At 34.7% G+C, this 18,128-nt stretch overlaps 1 protein-coding gene across 1 annotated transcript in view; it reads right to left on the reverse strand.

The window, feature by feature from the left end:
• Positions 1 to 515: 515 nt before the first annotated feature.
• The window catches only part of NIPA2 (NIPA magnesium transporter 2), a 29,310-nt gene continuing 11,697 nt past the window's right edge, over positions 516 to 18,128 (reverse strand). Inside the window, exons 2-6 of the mRNA XM_074213711.1 lie at positions 9,733 to 9,963; positions 7,558 to 7,614; positions 2,637 to 2,727; positions 1,935 to 2,095; positions 516 to 1,247 (exon numbers count right to left, since the gene is read on the reverse strand). Coding sequence (XP_074069812.1) covers positions 613 to 1,247; positions 1,935 to 2,095; positions 2,637 to 2,727; positions 7,558 to 7,614; positions 9,733 to 9,871 — 1,083 coding nt within the window. The 5' untranslated portion in view covers positions 9,872 to 9,963 and the 3' untranslated portion in view covers positions 516 to 612. The remainder of the gene's footprint in view (positions 1,248 to 1,934; positions 2,096 to 2,636; positions 2,728 to 7,557; positions 7,615 to 9,732; positions 9,964 to 18,128) is intronic.

Genomic DNA, 18,128 nt, shown 5'->3' on the forward strand with positions numbered 1-18,128 from the left:
CCTTTACAGTTGAGCCCAAAATTACTCTATTTCTTATCCATTCTGCCTAACTTAAGATTCATTCAAAGTACTTCAAAATTAAAGTAAATGCATTTTCTCATTTCCCATAATCTATTAATGTCAATTATGAATTAATTTGTGACTCATTCAACCTGAGTCACAACTGTGCAATTCACAGGATACTATATTGGAATATTTTGCTCTTCCACATACTGGAAAAAGATTAAGGAAATTTGGTAAATGACAAGTGATCGTTTCAGTTGTTATCGACAATGAAGAAATAAAGCATTTTGTTTTTATAATTAAAACTGTCAGTGCAATAAGTTCTGTTATTTTGATGAAAGATTTGAAATTTAAAATCTGAATCATATGGTGTTAATGGAAACCAAACCAATCATATTTAGGCTATCTTTGTGAATTGTCTTATACTTAATATATAAGAAAAGTAAAGTCGTTATTGTTCTTGTCCAGATTAGTGAAACCATTAAAAAAAAAAAGATTGTCTTTAGACAGCATTTAAAATGACAATTTCTATTTTCAGACAAGCTCATTTTACAGCCAAAAAAAACCCCCACAATTACAGATTTAAGTCTTTAAAAATTGTATCTATTTTCAAAAAGTCATCAGATTTCCATTTCTTCTAGAGATGTTTTCACCAGTTTGTTGCTCATTTCCACAAGCTAAGCTTCCTTCATTATTATTTAAGACTTCATACAAGTTAGACAGATTGCCATTCACTACTTTTTCATCCTTTCTAAAAGATACAGGAAGACTTGCTAGACCAAAACTGACATCTTTAAAGGCATGCAATAAAAAGATTCCCACAATGATTGTAAGGAAGCCACTCAAAGTGCCAATGATGTCATCAACAGGCATGTTTTGCCATTCTTTAAAAAGAATAGCTGAACAAGTTAAAACAGATGTAGTGAAGAATACATAATATATTGGAGTCACAATGGATGTATTAAATATATCCAGGGCCCTGTTTAAATAATTGATCTGTGTACTTACACAGAGTATAAGGCTTAGCAGCAGAATCCAGGATAGTGGGTGCCTCAGCACAGGCTTCCCAGCAAAAAGTTCTTTAATAGCAATTCCCAGGCCTTTAACACAAGAGACAGAAAATGCTCCAATCACGGAGCAGATTGTTATGTAAACAAGTATGTTTGTCTGTCCATGGCGTGGTCCTACCACAAAAATTAATATCAAGGACACAATGAGAACCAATGTTGCAAAGACCATAAAACCTAGAAGAGAAAAGAGTAATACTTAGTTAAAAATGTTAAATGCTAAGAGAAACCTTTGGCATTTCAGACCACAGAAATGCAATTCGATTTATTTTAGAGAGGAGGAAACTAAAGGTCTCCAAGGTAAAGTGACTGCCTTAGGTCACAAAGTTATCACACTGCAGAACTTTTGGGGAAATTTATTACATTTTTGTTAAAAAGCAAATAAAAGGTATAACTCAATTTATGTTTTAGTTGTGCTGCCAATGCAGTCTTTTTAAGAGCAATTTGTTCAAAAGGCTTAATTTTTAAAACAAGAAATCATTACAAAGCTTAAGTTCTTTGCATATTCAAATCTCCTAATATGATCTACTTTTGAGTCTGGCAGAGCCCTCTTTTATCTATTCTGACACATTCACCATATTAATAAAATATATACCAATACAATAATGAAAACAGAAAAGAGTAAAGAGAGCAATTAATACACAAAGATTAAATATAACCTGCTTCTTTAAAATGACATCAAAAATATAAATAATTTTATGCTCAAAGATACTATACCTGAGTTAACTAGGAGCACAAAAGGCTGTAGTGAATAGCACAAGGTAGAAATCGTGTGAAATTTGCTCACAAGTTAAAAGTCAAAATTTGAAATGAATAATTTGGAAAAATAATGCAAAAAGAAGACTGAGATGATCTTTTTCTTACCTGGATCACCTAGCTTATGAAGCATTTCATTTAAGGTCTCTATCTCTTCCTCTTTTGGAGCATGAATTACCATAACAGTAGACCCTAAAATACTTAATAAACATCCAATTTTCCCATGAAGATTAAGTCTTTCATTTAGAAAGTATGACGAAAGGATGGCACTAAAAAGAAAAAAATCATTCCAGATATTATTATTAGTTTATCTTTCCCACTCCTAGCCTTATGGTATATGTGAAATAATAACCCGTCCAAATGAGGGGGGGGGGGATTCTGAGCACTAATAACAAAAATAACAAATGAACACATAATTTTAAATCTTATTCCAAAGAAAATGTTACTTGTCAAGAATATTGCCAGAAAATTATTTAACTTTATGAAAGGTTAAAATGTTTGCTGAATTGAATTAAATGAATAATATGATGCAAGTCTTAAAATTCTGCAATTCTAGCATCTATAAATGTTCTGGGTAAAACTAAAAATCACTAATGATTACTTGCCCCTGGGACCTTTCAATGGTTTCTGCTTACACAAAGACTAACTTTCAACATTAGTGATCAAACAATGGCAACAAAGCCGAATTATTATTTAATAAACAGAAGGTTCATGAACAAAATCAGATAACATTAAATGAGTCTGAAATTACTAGTAACAAATTTTATATGTTTTTTCTTGGCAAGAACAGAAATTCCATATCTTCCTTACCTTACAAGAACACTAAGCGCTCCTAACGGAGTCACTAATGTGGCAGGTGCAAATGCATAAGCAGCAAAGTTGGCCACCTCACCAGCTCCCACTGTGGGTTGAATTAAAAAAAAAAGAGTTAAGCATCAATCTCAGTATTATGGTTAAAAATTGTGAGTTTTAAAAAATCCTATATTCATATGTGATACTAATACAAGTTATCTCTTAAGTTTTATGTAATATTATGTATGGATTACTTTTTCTGCTTAAGTATTGTGAATATTTTCCAGATTTAATTTTTAGGGATATATGAAGTCACCAGAGAAAATGACATAAAACCAAAAGGTTTAATCAAAATATTACAGAGAACATGTAAAGTTGACACCTAAATTCAGGGTCAAAAAATATTTGTGAGTGCAAATCAGTTAAGGCACAAAATCAACTTTTTCTTAAGCACAAAAAATGAAATGAAAGAAAAGCTTAGTAGTCATAACCAGATAGAATATAGTATACAGTACTGGTATCAAACTAATTTAACTGGATAAAATAGACCACATATTGACTTGAAAAAAAATACAAATTAACATTATTTCTATTGTATTTTTATTTGTTAAATATTTCCCAAGAAGTTTCAGGCCAGTAAGTTTGTCACCTTTGTGACATAGTATAATATACTCAAATGGAATTTTCTTTAAAAACAAGAAGCTTAAAGCTACTAAATTTCAAAATTTTATATATTCATCTATGCTCTGAAATAAGTGTTTTTATTACATATTTGAGGATGGGGGGAATTTGAAAGAAAAGGTATAATCTTGGCGTTTTGTTTTGAAAGCTCTTACCACCACATAAATGATAGATGCAAAAATAAAAAGGCATTAATAAGATATATTTCATTTGACTTTTTTTGCAAGGCAAATGGGGTTAAGTGGCTTGCCCAAGGCCACACAGCTAGATAAAAGTATCTGAGGCTGGATTTGAACTCTGGTACTCCTGACTCCAGGGCCATTGCTCTATCCTCTGTGCCATCTAGCCACCCCAATAAGATATATTTCAAGGCTTCTTTTGGTTCCAACTTGGGGCAATACAAAACAGAATGCAAACAATTATAGGTGCCAATGTCTTCAGTACCATCATTCTTTGAATGTCCCTTAAAAACTATTAAATTGGGGGCAGAACCAAGATGGCCGATGTGAAGGCAGGAATTCCCGGAAACTTGTTCCTCAAAAAACTCCAAAATCTGTCAAATTATGACTCTAGCCAAAATTTAGAAGGGCAGAACCCACAGAAAGATTGAGTGATATAATTTCCCAGTCCAAGAAACTTAGAAAGTTCCACAGGAAAGGTCTGTTTCACTGGGACCAGGCAGTTGGAAAGAGCTGTAGCCACAGGACAGCCAAGCCAAGTGCCTGGGTCCAAGGCAGAGGAGGTGGTTTCCAGACCTCTTGGCCCAGGGATCACCAGGGACAGCTGGAAGGGGTGAGAGAACTCTGCTGCACCAGAGCAGAGTGTCAGCCTGAGAGTGGCCCTACAGTGAGAACCTGCAGAGGGAATCAGGGGAGCCACCCAGCACTTCCAGAGCTCTCAACCCAGGAGGCTGAGGTAAGGGAGACAGGGGAGACTGCAGAGGTTTCTCTGCTCTCCCTGAGGCAGGACTCTGCTCTAAGTCCACACTCAGATACAGGTTGCAGTTTGGGCTCCCATGCCACCATAGCTGAGCAGGGACTCTCCTCACAGCTCCAGGGCAGAGGGGAGGGCCTATGGTCATCCACATCCCAGAGCACAGACAGGCAAGAGAGCAGTCAGAGTCTCTCATAAGACCTTGGAGTAATTAAGATCCCTGTAGATTGGCCTCCAAATCCCCCAAAGCCTTGGAAGTGCAGCAAATTAGTCATAGGCTGAGGAAATGAGCAAACAACAGAAAAGAATCTGACCACAGAAAATTACTTTGGTCCCAGGGAAGACCCAAATTCATATTCAGAAGATGACAAAGTTTAAAGCTCCTGTATCCAAAACCTCCAAGAGAAATGGAAAATGGCCTCAGGCTATGGATGAGTTAAAAAAAGACTTTGAAAAGCAATTAAGGAGGTAGATGAAAAATTGGGAGGAGAAATGAGAGCAATGCAGATAAATCATGAAAACCAAGTCAGCAGTTTGATGAAAGAAATAAAAAAAAAAATACTGAAGAAAATATTTTAAAAACCAGTTTAGGCCAAATGGAAAAAAAGCCCCAAAAGGCAAATAAGGAGAATGCCTTAAGAAGCAGAATTGGACAGTTGGAAAAGGAGATAAAAGGAGATAAAAAAAGCTCTCTGAAGAAAATAACTCCTTCAAATGCAGAATGGAACTAAAGGAAGTCAATGAGTTTGTGAGAAAAAACTGTACCCCAAATGCAAAAATTAGAAGAAAATGTGAAATATCTCATTAGAAAAATAACTGATCTCAAAAACAAATCCAAGAGAGATAATTTTAAAATTATTGGGATATCTGAAAGTCACGACCAGGAAAAGAACCTAGACTTCATTTTTCAATTGCCCTGAGATCCTAGAAGCAGAGGGTAAAAGAGAAATTGAGGGAATTCACCAATCACCTCTTGAAAGAGATCCCAAAAGAAAAATGTCCAGAACATTAAAGCCAAATTCCCAAACTCTAAAGTCAAAGAGAAAATGCTAAAATTTGCCAGAAACAAACAATTCAACTACTGTGGCTCTCTAGTCAGGATTACACAGGATCTGGCAGCATCTACATTAAGGGCTCATAGGGCTTAGAATATGATATTCCAGAAGGCAAAAGATCTTGGTTTACAACTGAGAATCAACTAGCCAGCAAAACTGAATATCCTCTTTCAGGGGAAAAGATGGATTTTCGATGAAACAAGGGACTTTCAAACTTTCCTACTGAAACAACCAGAGTTGAAAATAAAGTTTGATCTCCGTGTACAGGACTCGGGTGAACCACAGAGGAGGTGAACGAGACAGACTACTTATGAGGAACTTAATGATGTTGAACTGTTTGAATTTCTCCATAGGAAGAAGATAATAATAACTCATATGAATTTTCTCATTTTTAAGAGCAGTTAGAAGGAGCATATAATAGACAAGGCACAGGAAGGAGTCAAATATAATGGTGTAATCTAGTAAAGATGGAGTCAATGGGTGATAAAGGAAAGTACTGGGAGGAAGAGAAAAAAAAGGAAGAAGGGGCTAAGATATTTCACACAAGAGTCAAGAAAAAGCCTTTACAATGGAGTGGAGCGGGGGAAGGTGAGGGGGAATGAGTGAGCCTTCATTCTCATCAGGAATGGCTCAGAACAAGTCCAACCTTTAGGAAGAGCAATTTGTAATTACACCCAAAGGGCAATAAAAATGTGCATATCCTTTGTTCCAGCAATACCACTTATTGGGTCTATATCCTGAAGAGATCATGAAAAAGGGTAAAAACATCACTTGTACAAAAATATTCATAGCAACCCTGTTTGTGGAGGCAAAGAATTGGAAATTGGGTGAATGTCCATCAATTGGGGAATGACTGAACAAACTGTGGTATATGTATGTATGTTATGAAACACTATTGTTCTATTAGAAACCAGGAGGGACAGGATTTCAGGGAAGCCTGGAGGATTTGCATGAACTGATGCTGAGCGAGATGAGCTGAACCAGAAGAACACTGTACAACATAATAGCAACATGGGGTTGATGATCAATCTTAATGGACTTGCTCATTCCATCAGTGCGACACTTTGGGGATATCTGCGATAGAGAATGTGATCTGTATCCAGAGAAAGAATTGTGGAGTTTGAACAAAGACCATTACCTTTAATTTAAAAAACAATCATTATCTTATTAGGTAATTTTGCTATCTCTTATATTTTATTTTTTTCCCTTAAGGATATGATTTCTCTCAACACATTCATTTTAAATCAATGCACAGCATGGAAACAATGTAAAGAATGTCAGACTGTCTTCTGTGGGGGGTGGGGGGGAGGGAAGTGAGATTAGGGGAAAAACTGTAAAATGGAAAATGCAAGGAGTGAGAGAGAATGGAATAAATGAGTGTGGGAAAGAATAGAGTGGATGGAAATATAGCTAGTGATAGCAACTGTGGGAAAAATATTGAAGCAACTTCTCTGGAGGACCTATGCTAAAGAAGGCAACTCATCCCAGAGACAGAGCCATTGGGATCTGAACACAGACTGAAGTGAACTTTTTTTTCCCCTCTCACTATTTTTGAGGTTTCTCTCTCATCTTTCGGGGGGGGGGGATTTATGTTTACTCTCACAATAAGATTATTGTAATAATATAAAATAAACCAAAAAAATATTAAATTATTCCTTTAAACTTTACTAATTTCCAATTTCAATTTTGGATAAAAGGTCACTGGAGAAAAGAATTATCTTTTTAATTTCTCTGTAAAAATATCCCAATGAAATTCAGATTATTTTTGATTTTCAGAACATAATAATTTGGTATTTCAGGAAACTACCACTTAAAATAAATGGCAGTATACTTATCAGAATCAACCAGTGCTGCTGCAGCAAATATTTTAACAATAAATATCTATCAAACAGTGCTATCAAGCAAAGAAATCATTCTCTAAGAAGACCTGTTGTTATGTAAATGGAGAAGAATGTTAACAATCATTTTCTAGGTCCATATGGCTAAAAGAAAATGTTTTAAAATTTATAATTAACAATCTAAATTATCTTAAAACTTTTAATTTTAAAATAACAGAAATTAATATTTTTTTACATAAAACTGCCTTCACATTTGTGTCTAAGGCTGTATTAAAAAAGTTTGAGACTGCCTTCTGTGAGAGGTGGGGGGGGAAGGAAGCAAGAATAGGGGGAAATTGTTAAAACTCAAAATAAATAAAATCTTTCTTTAAAACAAAAAAAAGTTTGAATACAAACTTGTAGAATTTCCCGGACATTTATTTTAATACATACTTGATAGAAGTCCAGCCCACCATAACCACTCTTTAAGATATGCATGGCCACCTTGACCTGGAAATGAAGAAAAAGTATTTTTCAGATCTTTGAAAGATCATCAGACTCTAAACATTCTGACCACAATCAATAAGGTTATGTAAAAATATAAGGGGAATATGGGAAAAGGTGTTCAATAACTAAGGAGAATCATATCTTCAAAATATTCTTTCATAAACATGCAAAAAATTGTCAAATTTATAATGCAAACATGTATAAGTATGAAATATTCAAAAAGAATGAGGGTGTATAATAATGTTTATCACATTATGTCAAATATATATCTCTAAAATGAGATTTTCCAGAAAAGGGAAAAATAAACATATACTGAAAAAAACCTCTGTATTAAATTTATTCATCAAAAAAGCTTTCTAAAATTTTTATTTCAACTAAAACAAAAATCAATTTATTCACTTTTATCATCACAATTCTCTTCATCTTTGAAATTTTTATTCTCTTCTCCTATTGTTCCACAAGATCTCATTTTGGCTACCACTTAGAGAGTATGATTATAGATCAAATTGTGTACAACGCAAGTCTGTAAAGCAATTTAAATGAGAAGGGACATCACTGGTCATCTAATCCAACCAACACTTACCCAAAAGGATTCCCCATAATAACATACCAGTGTCTATCTGAACAAAGTAAAACCCAGTAACTCTTGAGGCAACCAATTCTATTTCCAAACAGTTCTCCTGTTTGAAAATTTTTCTGAAATCAAAACCTCTACAACTTCTACCAACTCTCAAAACTCATCAACATCCCAGAGGGGTTCTACTGCATGCTCTCCAATTTATCAATGTCATTCCCACAGTCAAGTCCAAAACAAAATATAACATTCCAGAGGGCAGAAATCAGGAGGGTTATCAATTCTTTATTCTTGGAACTATGCCTCTTTTAATCAAATCAAGTTTGCATTCATTCTTTTGGCTACTACATTATATTGCTGACTCACTGATCTTGCAAAATCCCATCTTTTTTCCCCACCCTGCCCTTCCTGAATAACTACTTCTTAACTTTACTTCCTTTACATTGTATTGATAAAATTAAATTTAATGTTTACATAAGAGTCTACATTTTTCCTACTGCATTTATCTTATTAGACTCAACCAATTCAATAATTTTTATTGGATTCTGTCATTCAGTGTCTTAACCCTCCCAGATAATCTGGAAATTTGATAAACAAATCATTTATGTTTTTATTCAAGTCACTGAAATTAAAACGTTAACTAGCAGAGTCAAACAAATTTTTGGAGTAGTTTAGACAAACTCCATGTTATTTGGCTATATCTATCTACCCTCCCCAAAGCATACAAATGAATGGTATGTCATCAAGTATCTTAAAAATGAAAGTTTCTCAGGCAGTTAGGTGGCACAGGGGATAGAGCACTGGCCCTGGAATCAGGAGAACCTGAGTTCAAATCCTACCTCAGATGGTTAATAATTGCTTAGCTGTGTGACCTTGAAGTCACTTAACCCCATTGCCTTAAAAATAAAAAAATAATTTTTTTTTAAAATAAAAGTTTCTGATTTAGTTCCCTGATATATCCCAGCTATGCAATACTTTTGTAAATTCAAAGAAAATTTTGTGTCTGCCTATCATGCTACTAGGAAGGGGTTAGCATAACAATTTCGATAAAGACATCAATTCCTTTCTTGTATTTTTCACTTGGTTTCATGTATTTAGGTACATCACAATTTAGAGAGAAGGGAAAGAAATAAAGCAAGTAACTGGAAGAATGGATAACAATTTTGTACTTGAGGACAGTGTACTTCTTTTGGGGGTGGAATTGTAGGCATTTGTTTCATTACAAAGCTGATTCTTCTCGTTGTTAGTAATATAGAAGTTTATTCCAACTTGGGGGGGGGAATATAGAAAACTAAATGTAAATAGCCTATGAACCTACAAGATAATTTTACTGAGAAAGTTTGAAAGATATATATATGGGCAGCTAGGTGGCAAAGTGGATAAAGCACTGGCCTTGGAGTCAGGAGTACCTGGGTTCAAATTCGGTCTCAGACACTTAATAATTACCTAGCTGTGTGGCCTTGGGCAAGCCACTTAACCCTGTTTGCCTTGCAAAAGCCTTAAAAAAAAAAAAGATATATATGTATATATATATATATAAAACCTACCTGCTCTCATGGAGCCTTTTCTGGCTAGCCTTAAGAGACCCTTCTTTTTTAAAATGAAGCTTCCTCCAATGAATATGCTGGAGCTCATAGCCAATCCCAGACCAATATAAAAGTCATATTTTCCACGATCCTGGCTCATCTCGTTAACTACTAAAGTGTTCAGGTGAATCACATTGATCAAAGAACAGAGAAGCTACTGGTATTAGAGGCCAGGTGACACAATCTTCAATTCTAAATGCAAAAACAAGGGGGGAAAAATTTAAAACAATTACAAAGTCAAACCACAAATAGGATATTTAAAAAGTATTCAACAATAGAAATTCTACTCCCTCTCTTTTGCACTTAAGAAAAGACCTCTTCTTTTTTCTGGAGACTACAGCTTCCTCTATCTTCCAGTTTGGAATTGAAATTGCCACTGACAGGCTTATCCCAGTTGACCACGATCAGTTTCTTCTTTCTTTTTTAATTACATAAATATTTTATTTGTTTTCCAATTATATACAATGGGAGTTTCTACCAATCATTTTTTTGCAAGGTTTTGAGTTTTACAATTTCTTCTGTTCCTCCCTTCCCTCCCCTCCTCCACCCAATAGAAGGCAATCTTATAGAGGTTTTAAATTTGCATCAATGATAAGCATAGATCAAAATTAAACACATTGTGAGAAAAGAATCAGATCCAAAAGAAAGAAAACATTAGAGATAACAAAATTACATAATACATAAAAAAACTTTTAAAAATTGAAGATAACAAGCTTTGGTCTTTGTTTAAACTCCACAGTTCCTTCTCTGGGCACAAAGGGTATTATTCTCCATCACAAATCCCCTAAAATTGTCCCTTATTGCACTGATGGAATGACTAAGTCCATCATGGTTGATCATCACCCCAAGTTGTTGTTAGTGTATACAGTGTTCTTCTGGTTCTGCTCACTTCCCTCTGCGTCAGTTCATGTAAGTCTTTCCAGGTATTCTGAAATCCCCATCCCTCATGATTTCTTACAGAATAATGTGTTCCATCACAAACATATACCACAATTTGTCCAGCCATTCTAGGAAGGGGTTAGCAGTTGATGGAAATCCCCTCAATTTCCAATTCTTTGCCACCACACACAGAGCTCCTATGAATACTTTTGTCCATGTGAGATTTTTACCCTTTTTCATGATCTCTTCAGGATACAGTGGTATTCATGCTCATTTTTCTAAGGCAGTCTAATGGTCCCCTTTTCCCAAGGGCTCACCCATATTGGTGCCAAAGTTACAACGGACACCAATCAGTTTTACTCTATTGCAGTTAAGAACCCCTGAGTTTTAAAAGCCACCATGCCTCACTTTTCTTCATTTTTATAATATTAAAATGTCTGCTTTTACTGTGAAAAATGAGGAATGGAAACTTCACCTACAAAAGAGGAATTTAATGAATATCTTCAGCATTAGTCAAATTAAATTTTTGTAGATAATGTTTAAAAAAAAAGCCTTCATGGCAAGAGAAAATTGTAATGGATCTGAATAGTTACATAACAGTATTCTTGATTCAATAAAGTGGAATAAAGAAATAAATTACATGAAGAATAAATATTAATTCAAGTGCTGTAAAGTGAGCTATTTTATAGGTTTAAACAAATAGGGGAGTGGAAATTCTTTTTCAGGTATAGTTAAATACAGTGATATATATTGAATGTAAGTTGTTGAATATATGTTGAATATAAGTTGAATACAGTAATATATGAATACTATGTTAAATATTGATTATAAATGCTCTTCAAACTTGGGGAAGGGGTGATGATTGAAAATGAAAGTAGAGGGGCAGCTAGGTGGCACAGTGGATAGAGCACTGGCTCTGAAGTCAGGATGGACCTGAGTTCAAATCTGAACTCAGACACATAATAATTACCTAGCTGTGTGACCTCAGGCAAGTCACTTAACCCCATTGCCTTAAATAAATAAAAATTAGAAAAAAAATTTTTTTAAAAAGGAAAATGAAGTGGAAATAAAAGTATTACTACTGGAACTAGAATTCGTAAAAAGCCAACTAATTAATATTGAGACTAAATACCAATGAAATGTGAAGTGGCAGAGTGGTCTCAGAGAAGCATAATCAAAGTACAAAGACAATAAAGGACAAAGAAGAGGAAAGGAAAGCCCAAGGGGAAAAGTGACTTGTCCAAGGTCACAGAAATCTGATAGAATCTCTGAGTCTGGGACAAAGATACCATCAGATCTGGAAGATTTTTCAGAAATGGTGCCAAACTGCAGTTCCTCATGTTCCAGCATGTGGGCAATTCTAAGAGAAAGCATTCAAAAAGGCCCAGGAATATTCTAAAATTAAAGATGCATTGCAATAACAAACTTCTTCCAAATGGAAATAATAAATCTATAGTCATACTTCAGGATAAATTACTTTATTGAAACTGCTTTGCTACTGAATTAATTCTCAAAAAGGAAGACAAGATAGCTTGGTAGAATGGGAAAAGCACTGGTTTTAGAAAGAGCTATTCAAAATCCAGATCTGCTGCCAAATGATCATAGCAAATCCCATAACCTCTTTGGGCCTCAGTCTTTCTCATCTATAATATGAGAAGACTAACCTAAACGGCCTCTGAAGTCCCCTTCCAGCAAAACAGAGGGTACTAGTAATGAGTACCAAAAGGAAGAAAGGTGTAGAAGGTAAGAAGATAAGACTTCAACATGTTTACATGTTATTTATAGTTACTCTAGAAATACAAGAGGAAGACAAAATTGTATATGGAAAGCTTCATTTTAATTGTAATTGCTTTATGGAGCAAATAGGAGTTTACTGTAATTGTCATCCAGTTTTCTGATAATTCTTGAGCCTTTTTAGTTCTAATTTATATTTCTGTCCCTGTTCCATTAATTACACATCTCCTCTAGTCTTTATTGACCATTTCTTCCACTATTTCCTTCAGGCTGTGACAATTAATAAACCTATTCACCTTCTTGAACTCTATCATTTTTTTCTTCATAGTACTACTACAATGAAAAAAACCGATAAATACAATTTATAATTTTTACATATCACATGGTACTCCAAATCCTATTTTTCTACTCTGCAATATTCTCCACATAAGCTTTTCCATATTTTTGAGTAGTCATCATATCTGTCAATCTTTTTTTTTTTATTTATTTAAGGCAATATGGTTAAGTGACTTGCCCGAGATAACACAATTGCTAGGCAATTACTGTCTGAACCTGCATTTGAACTCAGGTTCTCCTGACTCCAGGGCCAGTGCTCTTTCTTATCTACTGTGCCACTTAGTTGCCCCTCTGTAGATCTTTAAAATAAAAGTAAGCACACTTCTATCAGCATACCACATGCTTCTTATTCCCTAGCTACTGAATTGCTGCTAATTTTTAAATATGGCAGTCTTAAAGTTCTTTGAATAAAGAAGCCCTTTCCCCCCTCTCTCTAATTATTTTAATACGTAATACTTGGCATAGGGGGGATTACTGACCAATTCATGGGTGAACTATCAAATTAATGTATTGAAAAATGGCACCAAAATGTACTGCCATCAAGCAAGGTATAACTGTGCCTGCTTTCCCCAGAGTTGCAAAGTTTTCTTATTTTTATTTATACTTGATAATTTAATGGATGTGATGATGAAGATGATGTTTGTCTTTCATTCTCAAAGAAGACTACAGGGACAGCTAGGTGGTGCAGTGGATAGAGCACTGACCCTGGAGTCAGGAGTACCTGAGTTCAAATCCAGCCTCAGACACTTAATAATTACCTAGCTGTATGGCCTTGGGCAAGCCACTTAACCCCACTGCCTTGCCCCCCCCAAAAAGAGCATCAAACAAGACCATGATATCACAAGCACATTTGATGAGGGAGTACTGTGTGCTAAGCTACCAGCCTCAGTATCTCCTCCAGAGTCACCTGGGTCCAGTGGCCAGATATAAGTCAGAACCACTGGAGATGGCCCTGAATGCAAGGCAGAGTTAAATGATTTGCCCAAGGTCACAGCTAGTTAAGAATCAAGTCCTCCTGACTCCAAGGCCAGTGCCCTAGCCACTGTGCTACCTAAAGTTTATTTAAATAGTAGGGAAATTGAACCTTTTCCAAAGTATTTTAGTATTTGAAAATTTTCTGATATATTCCATTTGTCTAGCCAGCTAATACTATCTATATAAACTTGATATTTGTCTCTTATAAATCTTGAAATCTTTTATAATAAATATCAATATTTTTCCCATTTCTTTCTTTTAATTTTATTGTTATTCACTGTGCAATTTAAAATGTTTAATATCAAAATGATAAACTGTGTTTCAGATAATTTGTTTTATTACATGGATGGAGACCAAACAAAAACCAATTTTTCAATGTTGATATTATAATAAAAAATCTCTTAAGAGAACTAACTCTCCTAACCTAACATCATACCCTTCATTTTCACTTTTACTCAGTCGAACTGTCTGCCCCCATATTCCTCTCACCTAATGTCATGTTTCTTTGAGACTAGTTAATATTATTATTATTTGTACTTTCATAATCAAGATGTCCCTTGTATATCTATGATAAAATATGCTATTACACTTTATCCTATGTTTTATGGATTTTAAAAACTATTTAAAACCTCTCATTCCCTAGGCAACTTCCTAACACTAAAAGTCACCAATTACTGAACTGCATTGGTGAAGGGACTTTCCTTACTAGTTCCCAACACCATAGGTGTCAAAAAATGCAATTCACTACAACAGCCTGATCAATTTGAAAAATATTATAAAAAAAAAACACAGCAAAATTGCTTCTTAAAATGAATATGCAGTTAGCAGGGATCCTTATATGACACTTGCTGTGAGCACACCTTGATTAAAATATATAGAACATTATATTCTCTCTCTCTCTGTCTCTCTCTCTCTCTCTCCCCCCACCTTATGACCCCCCCCCCATTTCTGAGTTTGACAACCACTGCCCTAAATTAATGAAATCATAGGTCTGGATCTTTCCTCACAGCTCATTTCAAAAGAATTTGAAACTAATTAACTTGTAAGCAGTTTACTGTTATTTACAGTACAACAAATTTTACAAGGTCAACATATATTTTTCTCTAGGCTAAAATTCAATTTTCCTGAAAGCATTTTTTAGTATATGACAGTTCTTTTCCCATTATTTAATCTCACCAAGTTTAAGCATGAAATAAACTTTTATATGTATTTGGATTTAATCCTTGCATCCCTATGTCCCACTAATCTATTTTTTCACTTTCTTCCTAGCAACTCCAATGTGGTAAAGCCAAACAAGGTTACGGAAGTATTTGAAATACTCCACAGGCTTTCCATTCCATCATGATTTGCAGACTACAACCACACACCTATGCCCCTTTCCCCACTTTGAAATGCTACTCATGCTTAAAGAGTCAGTTCAAATGATAATTGTCCAAGCTTTCCCTAAATCTTCCAATTCAATAGTCAATAGTAATCACTCTCACCTCAAGTCTGCTACTACCCAAACAAGGCCTATACTTGGCAAAACTTCAAATTTTTCTTCTGAATCCTCTGCCTTTAATTTCTGTATCCTTTCTTACCTCCAACTTCTCTGGCAAACAATGCCTTTGCATTTTATTTTCTTTCCCTCAGGAGCAGACTTGATATAAATAATTGATACTTGTTGGCAGCCTGATGACACCTTGATAAAAATACTTAACACGTTATTCCCTCTGTCTCTAGCCTTCCAGATACATTCTTCCTCTTTTTTGGAATATTAAACATTACTTACCTAATACTAAATGATTTCTATACCATAACCAACCTTTATATATTCTATACCATAACCAACCTAAGAAATAAAACAAATTTTCTTAGTTTTACTAGAGCAGAACAGTTGTTCTTGACAACAAAATGTTTTAGAATTTATCTTATTTCCTATCAAAGATGCTTTTTTTAGCTTATCCTGAGCTAGCCCTGCCCATCTTAAAATAACTAATTTTACAAAACACTCACCCTAAAAAAAAAAAATTTAGTTTATATATATATAAAGTATATCAGAAATGAGTGAATAAAAAATTGTGTCCTCTGGACACATTTGCGATAGGCATTTTCAAGAAAGCACAGATAACATTGCTTTTTAAAACTAAACAAGAAATTAATTCAAGTCAGTCTGATGTCAAGCTTTTAAAAACAGAATAACCACCAATCACTAACTTCAAGAATTATTCATTTACACTAAATTAAGAGTCAGAGAGAGAATAATAGCATTCTATATTTACAACTTTCTCAAATACTGTCCTACATTTCCCCTTATACATTTTCATATATGGAAAAAAGAGAAATGGGGAAAACAACAGTAAATCTAGATCTACCTGGACCAGAATATGAATACTGAATGGGAATTTGGAGTTCTCTTTGCCCAAATGAAAGATGCATGAAAGTTGTTCCTGAAAAGAAGCAATGGAAGAGTATGGCACTTCATAATATTTTACTTCCTCCTACCCCCTTCCCCCCAAAAAAGAGATCAGAGTACCCCATAAAGCCAGGGATAAAGGAATTTCTAACCAAGGTCTTGGAGGAAGGAGTTACCCAGGATTTGAGAATTATTGTACTGATAAAAGAGTATAAATGGAGAAGTTAGGTTCTTTTTGCTTACAGAATTCTACCAAATCTATCTAAAAAATAAAATATTTCTTTCATTTGTATCTAACTTTTAATCATTTTACAACCATAAAACACCAAGGGGGAAAAAAGCTAGATTAAGCTTGTGGTTTTTTTTTGGTTAACAGGTTCATTATATCATCTAGAATCACTCAATTATAAACCAGGTATGATTTATCAATCAGATTAACATATATTCAAAATATCATTCAAGACATGAATTTACATATTAATAATTCTGTAAGAATAAAAAGTTTTTACTTTTTTACTAGTTGATGGTAACGAGCTGCTTAGTATATATATACAGTTGACATTTTATGCAATTCTGTGTGAACTGGTCTTATTTAATTTGATCCTCTTAAAAAAGCCCTGCCAGTTAAGCAATTAAAGTATTATCTCCCTTTCACATCTGAGAAAAATAAAGATTTTGTGAGGTTAAGATGACTTTTCATAGTCACATAGCTAAGAGTTGTCTAGGCTAGGATTTGAACCCAGGTTTTTTCCTTTCCTTGCTTTTATGCCACACTAAGTCCTTAAGGGGCAATATACTAAAACAGTAACATTATGGAAATGTTATCCTACAAAATTCTTTCAAAGACAAGATCTGGAGTTTTTGACATGGGAACTGTTCATTTTATGTAAATATAACTGGTTTCTTTTGTAATCTTATGAATTTTATTCCATACTTTAGCACACCGAAGGGGACCACGAAACCCCTAAAATGGTAAGAATTCTTACTTGAGAAAATATGATCTCCTTTATTATGACTAAATTCACATAATAACCTATCAGTTATAATCAGGATTCTGAAAAAGAGTTCTACTGAGAAAAGAATGTCATAATATAGTAACACTGCACATTTTAAGATGGTCAACTTTTCCCGAGAACTTCTTAGTTTTTCTGTAGCATTTGACACTTTCCTCCTAAATAAACTCTTCTGATTACTGGTGACCTGGCTCTCCTGTCTATCTAAGCTATTAGTCTCCTTTACAGTTTTTCACCTGCATCAGATCTAACCGTGAGTATACCCTAAAGCTGTTAGGGGCCTAATTTCTTATCTTTGTTATTCTCTACCTCTGGAGCACAGTGTCTTTTATCTCTAAGTCTGTCCAAAGCACCCTTCCTCAGAGGAATGCCAGGTGACCAGCCACATGTGATAAAGAGATATGGAGACTGACTTCAAGTCTCCTACTTGGATGGAGAATCACCCTTACCATATGCTCCACCACACTACCCTAAAGTCTTAGGGCTTTTCCAAATGCTTTGCAGTCATGTCTTGTCTTCCATACCACTTGGCACAATTTCATCTATTGATGTACCCTTAGGATTTCTGGGTCTTTCCATCTTACCTGTAACTGAAAGTGCTTTGAGGGCAGACTTTCTCAAATTTCTTTATCTGTATTCCTAACATTTTTTTCCTATTAAAATTTTATTTTTATTTTTCTGGTTATATGCAATGGTAGTTTTTTGTTCTTGTTTTTGTTTGTTTTGTAAGGCAATGAGGTTAAGTGACCTGCCCAAGGTCACACAGGTAAGTGTTCCAGTCCGGATTTGAACTCAGGTTCTCCTGACTCCAGGGCCAGTGCTCTATCTACTGCACCATCTAGGTGCCCCCCTTTGTATGGTAGTTTTTCAACCTTCATCCATTTGCCAATTTATTGAGTTTCATATTTTTCTACCACTCTCTCTTCTCTCCCCTCTCTCCATGGTGGTGAAGTCTTATACCTAACATTTTGCAAAGTACTTGGCAAATAGCATTTAAATGCTTCCCCCCCCCCTTTCATTCACTC

The sequence above is a fragment of the Macrotis lagotis genome, chromosome 1 (genome assembly GCF_037893015.1).
Source record: "Macrotis lagotis isolate mMagLag1 chromosome 1, bilby.v1.9.chrom.fasta, whole genome shotgun sequence".
Lineage (NCBI taxonomy): Eukaryota > Metazoa > Chordata > Mammalia > Peramelemorphia > Peramelidae > Macrotis > Macrotis lagotis.